This window comes from Protopterus annectens, chromosome 4.part1 (assembly GCF_019279795.1).
Source record: "Protopterus annectens isolate FY-2018-M chromosome 4.part1, PAN1.0, whole genome shotgun sequence".
NCBI lineage: Eukaryota > Metazoa > Chordata > Ceratodontiformes > Protopteridae > Protopterus > Protopterus annectens.
Window position 1 is genome coordinate 685,019,606 of NC_056734.1, and position 19,001 is coordinate 685,038,606.

General features: G+C 37.3%; 1 protein-coding gene across 4 annotated transcripts in view; it reads left to right on the plus strand.

Moving 5' to 3' along the window:
- IFT80 (intraflagellar transport 80) overlaps positions 1 to 19,001 on the plus strand; it is a 2,191,035-nt gene that overhangs the window by 504,535 nt on the left and 1,667,499 nt on the right. For all 4 annotated transcript variants that reach the window (XM_044070463.1, XM_044070465.1, XM_044070466.1 and 1 more), the window contains exon 5: positions 10,858 to 10,926. In XM_044070463.1, the coding sequence (XP_043926398.1) occupies positions 10,858 to 10,926 (69 nt within the window). The remainder of the gene's footprint in view (positions 1 to 10,857; positions 10,927 to 19,001) is intronic.

Here is a 19,001-nt window from a genome sequence, read left to right on the forward strand (position 1 = left end):
ATTGCTCCTTACTGGCTTCGTCAAGTGTGGTTCCCCTATTTTCGGAGACATGCTGTGGAAGGTCCATGGTTCCTGGACCAGATCCCAGACCTACTTGTTCACCAGTCGGGACTATTCCACCAGTCCCTACACACCTTAAAATTGACAGCTTGGCTCCTCCTCTTCCGACGATAGTCAGGAGTCATACATTGGATCCAGATGTTGTACACATATTATCTTCGGCCCATAAGTCTGCTACAAAGAAACTGTATTCTAGCAAATGGAAAAGATTTGCTATTTGGGTTCAACTCCGGGGCCTGGACCCCATTTCTATTCCCGTAGCAGAGGTACTAAAATTTTTGACTTCTCTTTTCAATCAAGGCTCTTCAGTTTCTACGATCAAGGTACAATTGGCAGCAATCTCTAATTTTCATGAATCCATAGATCCACCTTTAATGAGCAACAGATTGTGTAAAACCTTTTTGAAAGGTGCTGCTCTATTAAGACCTCCGATTTCTCATCCTGCACCTCCATGGGATCTCGATATAGTGTTACGCACCTTGACTTCTCACCCCTTTGAACCGGCAGCTACATGTGATATAAAGTTCCTATCATGGAAGACAGCCTTTCTGGTGGCGATTACTTCTGCCAGAAGAGTTTCAGAGCTTCAAGCTTTGTCTGTAAAACCCCGTACTTGGTTTTTCACAAAGACAGAGTATCCCTCAGGCCAAATCCTTCCTTTGTCCCTAAAATTTGTTCTAGTTTCTGCTTACAACAATCGTTAGAGCTTCCAGTTTTTCCCAAAATACTCTAACAAAGCGGAGTTCATATTCCACACACTAGATGTCCACAGACAGTTACGTTTTATTTAGACAGGACCAAACAAACAAGGAAAACAGATCAGTTGTTTGTATCCTTTGCAGATAACAAATTGGGCAAAGCTGTCACAAAGGTCACTATTGCCAAATGGATCAGGGACTGTATTACTCAAGCTTATTTTTATTCTAACAAAGAGCTTACCACCTCTGTCAAGGCTCATTCTACAAGGGCTATGGCTACTTGATAGCATTTCATTCTAAGCTTGCTATTAGTGACATTTGTGCTGCGGCTACATGGTCTTCCCGCACACCTTCATTTCCCACTACAAATTAGATGTGGCATCTAGAGGACGAGCTTCATTTGGTTCCACAGTGCTCAGGAGTGTTTTCCAATGAGCCACCCGGGATTTAGGTGGTAGGGACGCTGTCCCATCAGTACAGAATGTAGGCGAGATAGGATCACATAACATCTTTTAGTTATGTACTCACCATAACTTCAGATGTTTGGGATCCATCTCACCTACATTCCTAATAACCCACCCTCCTTCCCCCTTCCTTGGAGATCAGAGGATATCAGAAGGTCCGAATCCTGTTGTTTCATCTTGAAACATCTAACAATGTTATATAATCAAGTTGTGCATGTGTGCATGAATGCGGACAAACAAGATCTGGGGATTAGTGGTGGTGCATCCTGGGATAAAGATAGCTCAGCCAATAAGAGGCCTCGCTCTATAGCATAAGCGTGCCTTGTCGGAGCCGAGGGATCGGCTCCGAGCCCATCAGTACAGAATGTAGGCGAGATGGATCCCAAACATCTGAAGTTATGGTGAGTACATAACTAAAAGTTTTGAAGGATAGGTACTTTGCCAAGTTGATTAGGTAATTTCTGAGCCATTGTAAGTTAGTTGTAGTGAAGAAGATTTAGAAATTCTAGCCAAGGCAGCTTTTGTAGTGCTGTACAGTGGTAAGTTCTGTATCGGGAGTCGGTGGCAAATTTAGCTATTTTATTTTAGCAAGTTTCCAAGTTTACGTAGGTTAGATTTTCTAAGGTTTGTGAGTATGGGAGAGGCCTAAAAGGGTGTAGAGAGCAGTTGAGCTGTAACAAGGGTTACTTTGGTAATATTGATCAGGAATTGTTATAGAGTGCACCCAATTTTTTGTATACTTAATAGTTTGAAATATGTGATGGTCAAATTTCACGTTGTGATCAATGCTTACTCCTAGGAGTTTAATGTATGTAGTGGGCTCAATTGTGTTATTTGTGGTGATAATGGAAACGTTTTGGGGTAGGGGGGTTAGTGGCATTAGAAGGTTGGAAGATTATTAGCTTGGTTTTATTAGTGTTGAGTATGAGTTGGGCATTGGCTAGCCATAATTCAGTGTCTGAGAATGCCTTTTGTGTTTTGACTTGTAATTCCTGAAGGGTGTAGGCAGCACATATTAGGGTAGAATCATCTGCATATTGTACCAAAGTAGTGAGAGAAGTAGCTGTATTTAGGTTATTGGTGAAGATGTTAAAAAGAAGGGGGCCAAGGATGGAGCCTTGGGGGGTACCCTTAGTGTCAGTGGCAGTAGTGATGAGATGCCTTGTGACCATTTTGCTGCTTGGTATCTATCACACAGGTAGCTATGGAATCAGGTGAGGGCAGATGAGCTTAGATTTAGGTTGAAGAGAGTTATTATAAGTTTTGAATGAGAGACCATGTCAAAGCCCTTGGACATGTCGAGGAAGACTGAGACTATTTTGCCTTCACTTCTCTGTCAATTAACTATCAGTAAAGCTCAAGAGACCAGTAGTTGTGCTGTGATTAGGTCTGAAACCATGTAGGCAGCTAGATAGAAGATTGTTATTATATAGGTAGTGCATTAGTTGGAAGTGTATACATCTTTCTAGATTTTAGACAGAGGAGATGATATACCGTTAGGTCTATAATTAGAAAGTTCTGTTGGAATGCCACCATATGGAGGATTGTAATTCTGGATTTGTTGCTCGGTGGCAATATTCCTAGATGTGTGAAGGTAGTTAAGTGTGCAGCTAGTGAAAGAGTTATAAGTAAGGATGTTTGTATGAACAACATGTTTATTTTATGTAGATATTTGAATGTATTTTTTTTAATTTTAAAAATGTAATATTTTTTAATTATTTTTTATTTAATTTTTGAATTGATAATAAACCATGTTAACGTATTTCCATTTGAAAACATTATACATCACGTTTATTCTTTTGTATATTTTTCATCAATTCAGCATTGCATAAATTAATTCCTGTATTCTGTTTAAGCTCACTGCTCCTCCAAAACATTATTCTTCATGTATTGTTCACACAATTTCCATTTTGTCTATGTAATTTGCTCCTATTCTTTTCTAAATATCTCACTTCCAGTTCTTTTATCTTTGTTGCAAATATTCATTTCTTTGAATGTAGTTGGTTTGGACTTTGATATACTTTTTCTAGTAACTGCTTATTGGGCATCTACCACAGTTAAACATAACAAGGCCTTGCTATGTTTAGGTAATTCAGATCCTGTATCCCAGCACAAAAAGATCACTTCCTTAGTTGTATCCATTTGTTCAACCAATATTTCTAACCGAGTACTCTGTAGGGAATTTTTAAACTCAGCCAACTCATTAATCTCCCAAAAGACGTTCCCAGTTACCTCTTTCTTCACTATCATAAAACTATTTAGCTTGCTTCTGTCTAGAGCTTCTTATCTTGCTACAGTGTAAAGTCTTTATATCTTGCATCTAAGAAAATAAGTGCTTGCTTGTTTTAATATCTTTAGCATACACAGCATTCACTTAGGAGTACCTCTACCTGTCATTTAAAATACCATCTGACTGCATACTGTGCACAACTGCTTAACAATATAATATGCAATTTACATCATTACATTTCTCATACCAATATTAATACAAAGATTAACTGTTTTACTTAGTTACTTCATTTCATTCAATGTCTTTCTAAGCATTAATGACACAAAATGTGATGTATGCTTTACAGTTTGCCCAGAAGTTTCACAAAGTCAACACATTTCAGTCTTTCTAGGCCACCATTTCTGCAAAACCAAGTTTCACACATCTGTTTCTATATCCAGTGGAATTTATGCTTTATAGTTTCCCATGTATTCACTAATTTCAGTGTTAGTGGACTTCTGCCTGATCATCTTCCTGTCCCAATACCAGTCTCTTCTAGTCAACTCCTGTGCTTTTCTGTCTCTCAATAATTTTTTTAACAGTTGAAAAAGTTTCATTGGCTCTCTATGGGCTTTGTTAGAAGAATGAGAAGCAGAGTCGCCCTCTGCTTGCTCTCAGTCTTTGCTGGATTTCTGTTACCTTTTTTTTTTTGTATACAATTTTCTTCAGTTTTGTAATAGTGCTTAAGAAATAAACACTCAGAACTTTTTTTTTAATTAAACATTTTATTTGAATTATCACTTGTGACATAAGCAATTTACATTTATATAAAAGTAATTAAACTATATTTACAATTTCACATTTACAGACATTATACTTCATATATATTATCATAAAACCTAAGCAACATTACATAAATTATTCAATTCCTGCCCTTTTTTAACAAGAACCATCTGTATTAAACCATCACTTATGACATAAGCAGTCATGCATTTATATAAATGAAAATAAACCACACTGACACAGTCCTAGTTGCAAGGATTTTACATCCCAAACCATACTGACACATTATAAGTTGCAAACATTATACATCACTTATAATTTACCCAATCATATTCATTCAAAGAGTACATAGCTCATTTAAGTAGTCCTGCCTTCTTTTAAAACTCATTCCTCTCTTGTATGTATTGCTTCCACAATTTCCATTGTTATCCTATGTAGTTTGCTTCTACCCTTTTCTGTAGATCTCAATTCCAGTTGTTTTATCATGGTTACTATATTCACTGCTTCTAGTATAATTGGTTTAGATTTTGATTTCCATTTTCTAGTAATTACTTTTTTTGGCAGCTACCATAAATAGACACAGGTAGGCCTTACGATGTTTAGGCAAATCCGATTCTATATCATAACTCAGAAAAATCATCTCCCTCATTATGCCAATCTGCCCACCCAGCATCTCTGACAGTGCATCTCACAGGGAATACGTAAAGTCTGCCAACTCACCGCACTCTCAGAAAATATGTTCACAGTTACCTCTTTCTACCTCACCACACTCCAACATTTGCCGTCAACATGATGAAAAATTCATTGGAATCTACTCTGGGTATAAAAATATCAATGTAAACATTTCCAAATCAAAAATCAGCTAAAACCTAAATCATATTGCATATTTGGGAGACATATGTATATCCTCCCATTGTTTCTTTGTACATTTCTTATCAAGTCTCTCTTCCTAATCCTTTCTAACCTTCTCTGTTTGATTCTTGTATTTATTATGCAATATTTTATATGCTGTACTAATTATTCCTGTTTTAATGGCAGCTGCTGTTCTAGATTCTATTAAAAACTCTACCAGTGCTGGTCTGTCATTTGTTTAGGACCCCCCCCCCTATTTCTTTCTCTTTCTCTTTGTCTATACTGTGATATCAATTCTTGATATGGAAGGCAATTTCTAACTTGCAGTCCCAATAAATTCTTGGTGCTTTCCTATTCTATCATCTTTCCTCCTCTGGTTATGTGCTACTAATACCTTGGTTCTTTTGACAGTTTTCTCTAGTAAATTCCAGCCCCTTCTTGCCTGTCGTCTGTATCCCTAATTGCAGTCATCCCTATCGGCAGAATCTCCTTTCTGCATTCCTGTGTTGTGTTAGTTCTTAGGATACTTTCTGTTACTTTATAGATGTAATATTCTGTATGATTATGTTTATTCTCCTTAAAGGTTTGCATCCAAAATCCCAGTCTCTCCTTGTTTCTTGTGCTTCCCCCTTTGTTTCATCATCATCATCCCTTTCCATTTTGAATTATAACTTTCTGCTTGTGGTATGTGTAGGAGCTTTAACTGTGTAGCTCTGAAATACTCGTTCAAATCAGGTAATCCAAATCTGCCCTGTTCTACTGGAAGTATCAGTTTATCCCCCTTGACTCTTGCCTTCTTCCCTTCCCAGATAAAGTCCTTCAGTTCATTACTAATTGCTATCCACACTTCTCCTGTGGTTGATAGAAACATGCCTGACTGGTGTATAAGACTTCTTCTTTCGGCTTTTCCCAGTTAGGGGTCGCCACAGCGGATCACATGTCAACTCATGATTGGCAGTGGAGTTTTACAGTGTCGAGTTGCCAGCCCGGCGCCCAACCTTCCACAGAAGGCACATGTATAAACTCACACCTAGGGCCAATTTAGAGTGTCCAATCCACCTAAAAGGACTTAAAACATTTTAACTGCCTGTATCTTACCAGCTATATCCATATAACAAAGCTTCCATTTTCTCAGTTTTTGTGTTATCTTTTTAGTCTCTTCCCACATATCCTTAGCTGCCACACCAGAATCATTTTTAATCTATACTCCTAAATACTACATTTTGTCATGTCCCCATAAATATGGATATTGCTGAGCCAATTCATGTGTGGGTATGTAATGTACCACTATCAATTTTGTTTCAGCTTAATTAATTTTGTATCTTGAAAAGATTTTAAACTATCTCAAAATGTTCAGCAACACTGTAATGTCTCTTTTTGGTTTTGTCAGGTATAAAATAATATCAACTGCAAATAGAGCCAGCTTTTCTTGACTACCATACCAATTATATCCTTGAATTTCTGAGTCCCTTATTTTCTTTGACGATTGTTCTAAATATAATGTGAATAACAAAGGGGAAGAGGACATCCTTTGCCTTCTCCTCTGCTCAAGCAGAAACTGTCAGAGAAGATCCACCTACTTTAATTTTCACCACCGATCCCTCATATATCCTGTTAATCAATCTTATAATTTTTTCAGGAAATGCAAATGCTTCCATTGCACTGCTCATAAAGTCCCAGCTTACTCTGTCAAATGCTTTATCGGCATCAAGATCCACCACCAACAAATGGTATTTTCTTATATTCTGCTTCCCTCTGGATCATCATTGTTCTGTTAATGTTGCCAAATGTTTGCCTCCCCTCCACAAAACCACATTGTTCCATGTGTATCAATTTTGGAAGTATTTTTGGCATTCCTGTATCTATTATAGACATGAACACTTTATGATCATGGTTTAGTATTGAAATGGGCCTGTATGAAGCTGGATCTTATAGATCTTTACTCTCTCTAGGTATTAGTGCTACCACCACTTTCTTCCAGGATGTTGGTACTTCTCCTCTTAAAATACTGTTAAACAAAACCTTCCAAATCTTTATCAGTTTTTTTTCCTCCTACCTTCCAAACTTCCACAGGAATGCCATCTGTTCTTGTGGACTTTCCAGTAGATTGCTTATATGTCACAATTTTTATCTAATCTCCTCCTGTCCTAACCATTAGTAATTGAGCCTCGTATCCCTCTAACCTTGACATATTTAATTCTTCCATAAACATTTCCATTTGTTTATTTTCTTGGTTTCCAAATTTCTGTGATTTATACAGACATTCATAGAATTTCCAAAATGTTTCTAATACCTCTACAGGATCTCTTGTTACCAGCACTTTAACTCCATTGCATGTTAGTGCTGGTAAGAGAAAAATAGTTACCTGGGAGATTTTGAAGGCAGTGATGAAAACTGTTTTGTGACCGAATATGTGGTCTAGCTGTGCATTACTGCTATTCTGTCATGAGAAGAAAACAGTTGATGTACAAGTAGCTCATAAGCTGAATGGTCAGTGTGCCTTGTCCATTTTATAAAGGCCACTGTATGCCTGATTGCTAGCAGCATTAGACCCCTGAGCCTGCAGAAAGTTTTTTCCTACAGGCCGTACAGGAAATTTTGCCCGTACTTGTCTTACTTTAAAAACAGATTATTGTAGTCACTATGGTCATAGGACAGACCGATACCCCCCACACACACACACACACACACACACATACTGTCTTAATGCCATTCTTCCAAATGCCCTGGTAGACAGAGGTTGTGACAATAAGAGGTACTGCCAACTAGGCCAGGAGAAATAGGGCAGTGGATGTGTAACATATGCCAGCGCAGTTAGCTGGAATTTAGTAAAGAATTAAGCGTTATTTGAATATCAAACTGATTTGTACAGATGCCTGTGTTGAAAATGTATTTGTAAACTTGCCTGTGTTACAAATGTATCAACAGTGTGCCCTGCTGGACAGAAAAGTAATATACATGTGTCATTGTAACTGTTTAAAGTTACAAGTTTTAACAGAGGATGCTGAAAGAGAAGAGGTTAAGCTGAGCCCAAGCTAACTTTGGAAAATAGCTGAAATTAAATTAGGCCATAAGGATGTTATCTTACAGTTTTCACTTTATCCAGAGACAAAAAATCTGTACTAGGAAGCTTTCTATATTGTCTTTGGGGTGAGCTAATTGCCACTCTGGAAGAGTAGAGGTTTGAAATTGTTTTATGGCTTCCAGGAGCTGCAGCATATCTGAGCAAGTATCTGTCTGTGTGTATGGTAACACACAGGTGCTAAAATCCGGACAGCTTCTAGTGTTGGTGATAGTGTTGGAAACAGAGTCAGATGACTAGATGTGATGTCATTCTGTAAGCTGTTCCAGAAGTAATATTTAGATATTATATTGAGAAGTCTGTCAGTTAGACTGGGGCCCTCTGTTTTGGAAACCTGACATAAAAGGATCCCTCACCTACTTCATCTTACCTTGCTCTAGTAAGTGACCAAAGATAGTAATTCTCTAAATCAGTTAGGAAAATATAGGGGGATAGTTAAGTAGTGTTTATTTTCTGTAACTGTGTGAATCTTTCCAGCTCTGTTATTTTTAATATTTCTTGTGATTGAAACTCTGGTGTTCACTGTAAATAGATATTTAGTGTTTGCTTGTTTTTTTATTATTTATTATTAAATATATTTAAATGTTTCATTGTGTCTGGTCCTTTTTTTAAAAAAATATTTAAGTTTTGAGACAATTTACATATATATATATATATTTGGTGATAACTCTGGCAACTCCTGAAGGCATTGCTGTTTGGTCAACATTGCCATTTGTATTAATATTAATTTCACTCAGTGTAATTGCATACAATTTTAAGAGCGTTTTAGTAACTGACCAGTGGCAGTGAATCTACCTTGTAGTCTGGGCAAAGTTGGTAGAGTGGTTGGGTAATCCTTGCCAGCATTTCCCAGGTGTGTTTGTATGAAAATTAAATTTTAAAGAAGGTGTGTGTCGGCTTCTTGGAGCAGGGACACAAAGCACTGGTTTCATAGAGGGGGTGCTTGAGAACTTGGCTTGGACACTCGGCTGAGGACTTCAGTCTACAGCTGTGCCAGTAGGGAGTCTTATTGGGAACTTGGAGGGAGACAGATAGAGAAACAGACCCTGAGCGTGTTCCCTATGTGCTCTTATGGGATATTGTGCTTGATGCAGAGAGGTCTGCATCTGGAAATACTGAGTGTATCCATTTATATTCCTGCTGAATGTCCCACTCTAGTGTCAGTGCTGGTGATTCAGGCTCCTTTATTACTGGCCTAGAATGGGGATGTCACAGAGGTACGTATGCTAGTGACTGGTATTGCATTCCTCTCACCATCTTCTGCAACTTGCACCTAGCTTTGAAACACAGAGGGATGGAGCCCTGACTGCCTCCTAGGTGACCAGACTACCAGGCTCTGATTAATGACCCCACTAGTGGTGGAGCCAAGGGAAGGGGTGAAGGGCTGAGCCCAATTTGCCTGTCCTGGGATGGAATTGATGAAACACAAGGCTGCTATGAAACTCCCTGGTAAAGACTAGGAAGACATTATTTGTGCCTTTGGGAGAGGGGCAGGGTTGTCTGGAGGGTATGCCCCTTGCAAAAGTGAGGGCAGACATCCTAGGCAGTCAGCCTATCATGCATCCATCCTTGGAGCTATATGCACTGGGGGTGGAAACAGGGCTGAAAAAAATCTCAAACTACCCACGACAGCTGTCTAATTGAAGGCCCTTCTGGTCAACCCTCACACTTTGATGGTGTAGAACTGTGATGTTGAGAGGACTGTGATAGTACTACCATGTCTGACTTGAGTTATCTGTGGACATTAACTCTTCCAAGAGTTCACTCCCCTCACTGCTTAAAATATTGCAATGTAGCACAGATAATGTCTGTGATGTAATGGTCAGTTTGTTTGATTTTTCTGTATTGAGGCTGTCGTTATTATTAGAAACATGTTTGGGAAAGGGAAACCATTCAGCTTATCATAAGCCGAGCAACTTGTATGGTTTTGGTCATTACAAGACAGCTTGTGTCACAATTGCTAGAGCATTCCGTTTTGAGGTTATAATTGTTCATTTGTTGCTTTTCATTTTATGTAGAAGTGTGTGTGTGTGTGTGTGTGTGTGTGTGTGTGTGTGTGTGTGTGTGTGTGTGTGTGTGTGTGTGTGTGTGTGTGTGTGTGTGTGTGTGTGTGTGTGTGTGTGTGTGTTGAAATAGTGTTTTTAATGTTGCCCAAGATTCCTGCCTGCTAGAAAGTGAGTGAGACACTGTCAGTCTCAGTTGCTGATCACTCTGCCTCTCAGTGAGGTGCATTTCCCCCTTCTGAGTGAGAGGAATAAACTTAGGGAGGTGTGAGGAGTACAGGGGGGATGTTTCTCTGAAAAATAAATTTGTTTTGCTTCTTTTTGTTAATTTTTCTCAAACTTCAGAGTCTTGAGTTTGTGGTTTTATGAAATATGTACTCAAACTGTCTTAGCTATCCATTTGTGAAATAAGATACTTCAGCTGACTTGATAGTGCATCCAGGTTGAACTCATGATTCATCTTAATGATATTTATTTGCTTTTTCTGCTGTTGTGTGACATTAGAGGTAGTTTATAAGTTTGAGAAGACAAACCTCCTAAAATTACTAACTTTTAATGTATTGGTCTTCGTGATAAAGATGAGTTTCAACGACTCTTACAGAATTTTTGGAAAAGTGTAATACGTCGACCTCGTATTTCAGACATCTTCTAATTTTACTTCTGTGGAAATAGTGCTAAAGTTTCCATTTTGATTTCTTAATTATAGTTGGCGAAGATGGACAAGTCAAGATCTGGTCAAAAAGTGGAATGCTGAGATCAACTTTAGCACAGCACGGTAAATTTCTCAGATATAGTTGTTGAGTTTACAGTGTAATTTGTATCCAAAAAATATGCATTTGAGAGTATTTGCAACAATACAATTTTTGACTTTCAAGTGTTCAGATAAGTTGCAGATAATGGATTTAGACTTTTCCCTTTATGCATTTTATATGTGCATGTATATGTGTGTGTGTGTTCATATATGGGTCTACTACACATGGTCAACATTTCAGAATGTCAAAGACCATATTGCCGAGACCATATGATCGACATTCAGTATGTCGACCATGTAATTAAAAAAAAAAAAAAACACAACAATAACTTACCTTCACACTACTAAAGGGGGGTATGCCCCCTGCACCCCCCATGGGGGGCTCTTCCCCCCACTCCCTGTAGCTTAACTATACCAACTCCGAGATCGCACTACAGTATGGAAGATGGAAATCTTTCCATTACGCACTGTACAGAGATGCTGGTTCCTCATGTTGACCATATGGTCTCGGCCATTTGGAGGGGACTCGTGTGTGTGTGTGTGTGTGTGTGTGTGTGTGTGTGTGTGTGTGTGTGTGTGTGTGTGTGTATATATATATATATATATATATATATATATATATATATATATATATATATATATATAATAGATATGTTTGTGTGTGCATGTGTGCTAGCATTTGCATTTATGTGGGTGTGTCTTTTGTGCATATGTATAGGTTTAGTATGTGATATTTATAATATCTTGTTTTATAGGTTTGGAGAACAAGTTTTATGCTGAATGGGCATAGCCATGAATCATAAATTGAGTTCTCGTGTACAACATTACAAGAAATTTCATTTGCCATTCATTTTGATGGGATTCAATAATTGTGGAAATTGTTTAATAAATATGGTTTTATGCTTAACTGTCTCTTGGCTAGTATTATATTGTAACTCTGAGTTAAGTTCTAATATTTTTCTCAAACAGTTTTATAAAATGTTGTGCATTAAGCATTCTTTGAAATATGTAAATTGGCCATTTAGTTAGGTTTTATTTTTAGTAAATCAAAGTAGCAGGACTGAGCGAAAACAAGTGTAACACTTAAAGTTCAAAGTACTTTATTATTAATAATTAATAAGATAAGCACTTTCGCTGTGTAGCCTCATCAGATCTTACATTCATTCTAAGATTCCGCATCTCATATATAAATATTACTTTACTTTATTTTATAAGACATTATATTAATTTATACATGCATATATATATGAAATTTTATATGTTAGACATTAAGCATACTTGTCTATAGAATCTTTCTCACACTAATATCTATTTTAATTACAAATATATATGTACTAACTGATATGTTTTTTATATATATTTTTTATATATAACTTTTTTATATATGTGTTTCCTATGTATACTTTATATATGAGATTGTTTTTAATTGGTTTTATCTTTATCAGATTTGTATATTAAGCTGGGTCTTTGTCTGCCTGCTTCTTTAAATAATCATACCAATTAACTTACTTGATTGATTAATTGTTTAAAACCTGTGTATATATAAGATGTGGAATCTTAGAATGAATGTAAGATCTGATGAAGCTACACAGCGAAAGCGCTTATCTTATTAATTATTGATAATAAAGTACTTTGAACTTTAAGTGTTACACTTGTTTTTGCTCAGTCCTGCTATTTTGATTTACTATAACTTTGATTTATACTGCTTGCACAAGCATTTACCAGCATAGCAGCAGCCTCCATTACAGGTTTTATTTTTATTTTCATTAATGTGGATTTTTAATGTTTAATTTGTTTTGCTGGTAGTGCCATCTTCTGATTTTCTACTTGCAGTTGGTGTTTTATTTATTTATTTTTGTTTTAAAAAGTTGTATTTTATTTTTTATTTTCTTTGTAGTTTTTGTCCCTATGCTTAACACTAAGCCTTCCTCAACTAAACACAGACCATTCTTCTCTTTAACTGAGAATTTCACCGGGATAAGGCAAGTACCATCCTGAGGTGGCTGTCATTCATGCAGCTATTGGGGTGCTTAATGCTTTTTGTTAGCATGTGGGCATTGAGGCTGTATGTAATGGTCTAATCCAACCCCAGGTGGAATATGTGACCTGCATTACAGTGGAGGCCCACAGTGCTTTCCCATGTGAGTGCCAACTTCTGTGCACATGTGTTGAAGGCTACTACCATCCAGCAGTGACTTGGTGAGCTTGGCACCTGCCATTTGTGTTACTGCTTCTCCTCTGAAGGATTGAAGCAGTTTGCAGCTGACTTCACCCTTCCGTTCCACCCCCACCAGTGTGGGCATGCCAATCCTTCCCTGCTATGTTGTTTACGCATACAAGCCATTAACTGAGTTTTGGTTACCTGGGCTACAGTCAGTGCTTTATGTCCTTGTGACATCAGAGCCAGCTGATATCTTGGTAGGTTTGATTTACTTGGGTGTTGTTTTACTGGATTCATATGCTTGATTTTTTTGTTTGCAGTGTTTTTTTCCTTCAGTATGAATTTAGCAACCATTGTATGTGTTAGTGCCTGTTTGTGTTGCAAGCTTTTTAATTATACTAGTGGCAGAGATGTGTAAAAACAATTTTTTAAGATGATATGAAAACAACCTACTTTGGCTTTGCACAGTCAGTTGTGGGAACATTAATGCTTCTTAACTGTTGCCTTATTTGCAGTCCTTAGATGTGATTCCAGCAGTTTTATTTCCCACAGACTTAGTCCCACACAGCCCCTGTAGCAAGCAAGCTGTACTGTGAACTGTGGATTAGGCCTTCATTCTAGCTCTAAGTAAAATCTCTGCCTTATCTTCCCTAAGGCTCGTCTGGTATGGGCCCCAGATGGATCATCCGATTCTAGGAAACAAATCTTCAGGCAGTACTCCTAGTCTAAACAGCAATGACCTTCCCACTTAAGGAACTAACTTACAGTTTGCTATTTTCAGACTATAGCCTTTTTATATATCACAAATACCTTGATCCGGCTAAGGCATTTGAGACAGTACCCCACTCGGGCATTGTAAACAAACTCATAGAATTAGGCATATATCCCTGTATAATACATGGAATAGCCAGCTGCCTCACAGATAGGATGCAGGAAGTTAGGACTGGCAAGACCACCACTATAAAGAAACCGGTCAACAGCAGAATGTCTTGGGGACTTCTCTTTGGCATCTACTTCTTGAAAATTAAAGCCAATGTCAGAGGCCTCTAACGGACTAGGTTTGCTGATGACAAATTATGACCAGTTGTAGAATCCCCCCAAGTTACTAACATTTTAAAGGAAGATCTGACATAGACAAATGACTGGTGCCAAAGTCACTGCTTAAAACTCAATGCTAAGAAATACATTATTTTACCTTTCAAGAAGATGGCAATGCTGAGAAACTACATCATCGATGAAACTCACCTAAGAGTAGACCCAGTAGTCAGAGATTTGAAAACACGTGCAGATAGTAACCTGGCTTTCGACCAACATGTGTCCATGGTAGTAAGGAAATCATTCTACATTGATCAACTTTTAGATAACAGCATGGCATCTAGGTGTAGGGAAGTCATCGTGCCTCTATATTTAGCCCTCATCAGACCCATCATTGAGGGTAATGCCCCGTTCATTATGAACCTGACCAGGCACATCCAGCAATTGCAGTTTCCACAGAGGTTCCTTTCAAAATGAGTACAAGCTGTAAACACAGTGCTGTGTGGATCACCTCAAAGCCATATCTCTGTGTTCTCTTTTCTACAGACTACTGAGAAGGTAATTTATGCCTGGCGTTCAAGGCATCCTTGGATCCCACCCTGATGGATCTTTTGCATATCTGCAGAACAAACAGCATCAGATCTACTACAATTAAGAACCTAACTTTTCGTGAGAAAGAAATAGGATGTGTTAGAGGGATAGATATAAATCTCATACATTTCCCATTCTTTGGAACAGGCTACCCATCCATGTGAAGCAGAGCCCTTCCCTAACCCTGTTCAAGTGTAACCTGGACTAGTGGATGGAAAATCAGAAATTCATCCATGGTCTGGTAGCTATGCTCTTCATGGGCGGAAGTATCCATTAAATCATGCCCTTTCTGGCATATACCCTTAATAATAACTTTTGTGATACAATAACTCATGGACACAATTGGGTTGCACATCTAGGCTTATAAAGGCCGTAGTGGTCATTAGCCTAGTATAACCTGTTAAACAGATAAATAGTTTTTTCATTATTGTGTCTAATGCAACCAGTTTCCTGACTAATCTTTGCGATATTTTAAAAACACATAAAATATATTCTACCTTTTCCACAGACAAGATATCACAACTACCCCCCCATACCTCCCAACCAAACTCATCAGTTTTAGACTTTTGTGTATGTGCTATAAAACTGAGACAACCCATCATCATTCCTTTTAGCCATTCTAGGACTGTGGAAGACTTTGGGTTGAGGTTGGAATTATAGTGCTTAGTGGCATAATTTTATATTGTCATTGTGCTTGTTTGCTTAGCCTTTGCAACGGGGCATAATTGGTCACTAGTTTGTGTCTACATAAATGGTAGTATGTTAAGAAGTAGAAGGCCTATTACCATACCTTTCAACTGTCCAGATTTTCGATTAATGTCCAGATTTTTAACTCGTATTTTTGGTCTTTTCCTCAAACTTGTGGTTTTCTGGCAAATCACTTGGATGATCTGAGTATTGAAGTCACTAAATAATGACATGCATTTGAGCGTCAGACTTCACATCCTTCTGAAAATTTATGGTGAGACAAACCCTATAACTCTAGCAACTTTCTAAGTTTATAAGAACAATATTTACAATTTGTTCCTATTTTCTGGGCCTTTGTTCCCCCATTTTGTCAGGCTTTGTCCAGATTTCTTGCACCAAGTGTTTGAGAGGTATGCTTATTACATAGCCAAGTATTCCATTTTGATGTCTGAGTACCAGTTTTTCGGCATCAGCTAACTTTCATCTGATTTACTTATTGCACACACTGCTCTTCAGTTTAATTATCCAGGAGCAGTACTGCTTGCACACTCACTTCTGATGCATCAATATACAAAGTCAATTCATTGGTAAAATCAAGAGTCACTAACACAAGTTTCAGAACATAATATTCTTTTCAGTTCTTAAGCTATCCTATTTGTCTCAAGAGACCATTGCACTGTGAAAAGAGATTTTCCTCTTCTTTCAATAGATAGACACTAGTTGCAAAAATAGTTAACATTTTTTTAGTACCCGAGAATTCACAGGAAAGACTTTAGTTGTCTTTTAGTGGAGGGAATATGCTATTTTTATAACTTCTATTTTATTTTTAGTTTTAATTTTACCATTCCAAATCCTTAACAGTATCCAGGTATTAGGCTTCTGCAGTGCCCATGAAAACTGTCCCATAGCTTATTGTAGTATACTGTAAGGTTTCATATTAACTTTTTTATGGTAGTTTTCTTAGCATTATTTCATGTGAGTTCTTATAGACATTTCTGAGTATACTTAATTTCTTAAGAGAAATTCTCGTTTTGCCTGATTTTGTACTTTTGATAAGGATTCTTCTGGCTGTACATCAGGTAGAGATTCTCTTGTCTCTTCTTAGTCAATTTGAGTTTGTAAATTAACAAGAGAACTTTCTACATACTTCCTTGCTTTTAGTACATTAGTGTGATAGATTTGTTCTCTGTTTACTGATTATCTAGTTTTATAACTCATTGCATTTAGCCTTTGTCAACTCAGATGGGTCTTGGCAGTTAGCCAGAAAGTTGTTGTTCTGGTACTAATACCTGATCCCTTGGATTAAATTCCTTCAGTCAAGCATTTGTATTATAGACTGTGTTACATCTCTGACTTTCTGCATGTGGGACTTCCAAGGTGACGGCACACTGATCAGTAACTTGATTAGACCTCTCCCAGTGTGAAAACAGAAACTGCAAAACAAAGCCAAAAAAAGCTTGTCATTTGGGATTTGGGGAATGCATGTTGATAGTGACTTGACCTTTGACCATCACATGTCTACTGTGGTAAGATATCATTCTATGTTGCACAACTGATAAGCAAGGGTATGGCATTAAGGTCTAAAGATACTATTGTTCTGTTGTGCTTGGCCATCATGAGACCAATCATGGACTTCTGTGCCCCCTTTGGCATATACCTGACCAGGTATATGCCATAACTGGAGCATTCACAGAGTTTTATCAAAAAAGAATACATGGTGTGGACATGGCCTATGAGGAATACCTTAAAGCCCTATTCTTATACTCAGGCTGCTACAGACTGCTGAGAGGTGGACTATGCCTGGCCTACAAAGCATCATCTCATCCATTCCTGATGAACATGTTGCACCTCTTTAAAATAAATAGCATAAGAAATACCCTATCTATGGACCTAAATTTTGTCTGCAACATAAATAAGACATGTTGGAGGGACAGGTATGTGTCTTAGAGATTACCCATTCTCTGGAACAAGCTTCTCATCCATGTGAAACAGAGTTCTTTCTTATAATTATTTAGGCATAACTTGGACAAGTGGATGGAAAGCATAAATTAACCCCTGATATAGCTCCTGTGTCTCTTTCAGAAAGAGGAAGTTGGTAAATGCTCTTCCACTCAAACCCAACATACATATAAGGTTTACAATGTCAGTTGATGCCACACAGGTTAATTTCTTGAATGTCATTCTTTCTAAGAACAGGGAATCAGGTAACTTTGATTCCACATTATATAGGAAACCGACTTTTTCAAATTCTTACTTGCATTTCCAGAGTTGGCATCCTATCCATCAAAAGAAGGCCATTGTCAAAGGCCAATGTGTCAGATTGGCCAGGATGGTTAGCCAAGAAAGTTTATTTCTTGAGGAATGCAGTAAGTTATTTGACATGTTTTTGAGGAGGGGTTATCCTGAGGATTTTTTAACAGAAATCTTTATTGAAGTTACAGGGAAGAGATCATCTGGGTTTTATACCCCCCTTCTTGGCAAGTCTCTTGTTCAAGTTGTTAATCCTGTTTATTCTAGTTTGGTATCGACCAACTTGTCTCATGGTAAGGCCTTGATTTTGCCATTTAATTTACAATACAGGAAAATCAATTGAATCATTAATAAATTTTGGGAGATTTTCAGATGTGATGGGAATATTTCTAACAAACTTGGTGAATGACCGTTGGTGGTTTATCAAAAAGATACCTGTTTTAAAACCATGATTGAAAGAATCATGTCCAATTCATATACAGGTAAAGTAAATAAATGCGGTCACTGTTCTCAGTGTAAATTTATTCTAGAGGGTACTGAATGCTTTGTACATGGTTATGGTAAAATCAAGCACAAGAAGAGATTCAGTTGTGATAGTAAGGACATTGTTTGTGTTGCATTGTGTCAACAGTGTACTTGTTTTTACATTGGCAAAAACCATCAGATAGTTTAGGTACAGGATTTATCAGCATTATTATGATATTAGTAAAAAGGATGAGCGAAATGCCCTTTATAGAGATATTAAGGGGTTTCCTTTGCATCCATTCAAATTTTCTGTTTTAGACAATGTTGATCTTGACCCTAGAGGTGGTCCCCGTGATATTTTTCTTGAATTCCAGAGCTTAGATGGCAGCTTAGGTGCAATGCTGCACGTTCTCCAGGTCTCAGTGATGTCATTTCAATTGCTAGTCTCCTCAAGCTTAAATCTATGTTTGCCATTTAAAAAAATGTAAACATATTTTTACATATTTGTTATTTTATGTGTATTGCTTATGTATGTTTTTTATATGCACTTAGAAGATTTATTACATTTATATATATTTATACATATATATTTTTTATGGTTTACAAGAATATTTAACATGTATAGGTTATATATTCTGTATGTTTTAATTTTTTGTATTTGTTTATAAGCATTGGGTATTTCACTTTAATTTTGTCTTTATGCATCAAGAATCAATTATTCAGTGAAATCATTACTTGGTGCTATTGACTTTAATTGAGCGGGTATTTATATGCTTGTTCAGTGTCTGGTTTGTATTCTGAGGAAGTCCAGCCATTTGGCGGATGAAAGCACTAAATTGTTTTTCCTTCTGTGTTGGTGTTCTTCACAGTTGCTTTTGATATTTCTGGTTTGACTTTTCATTTTGATTTG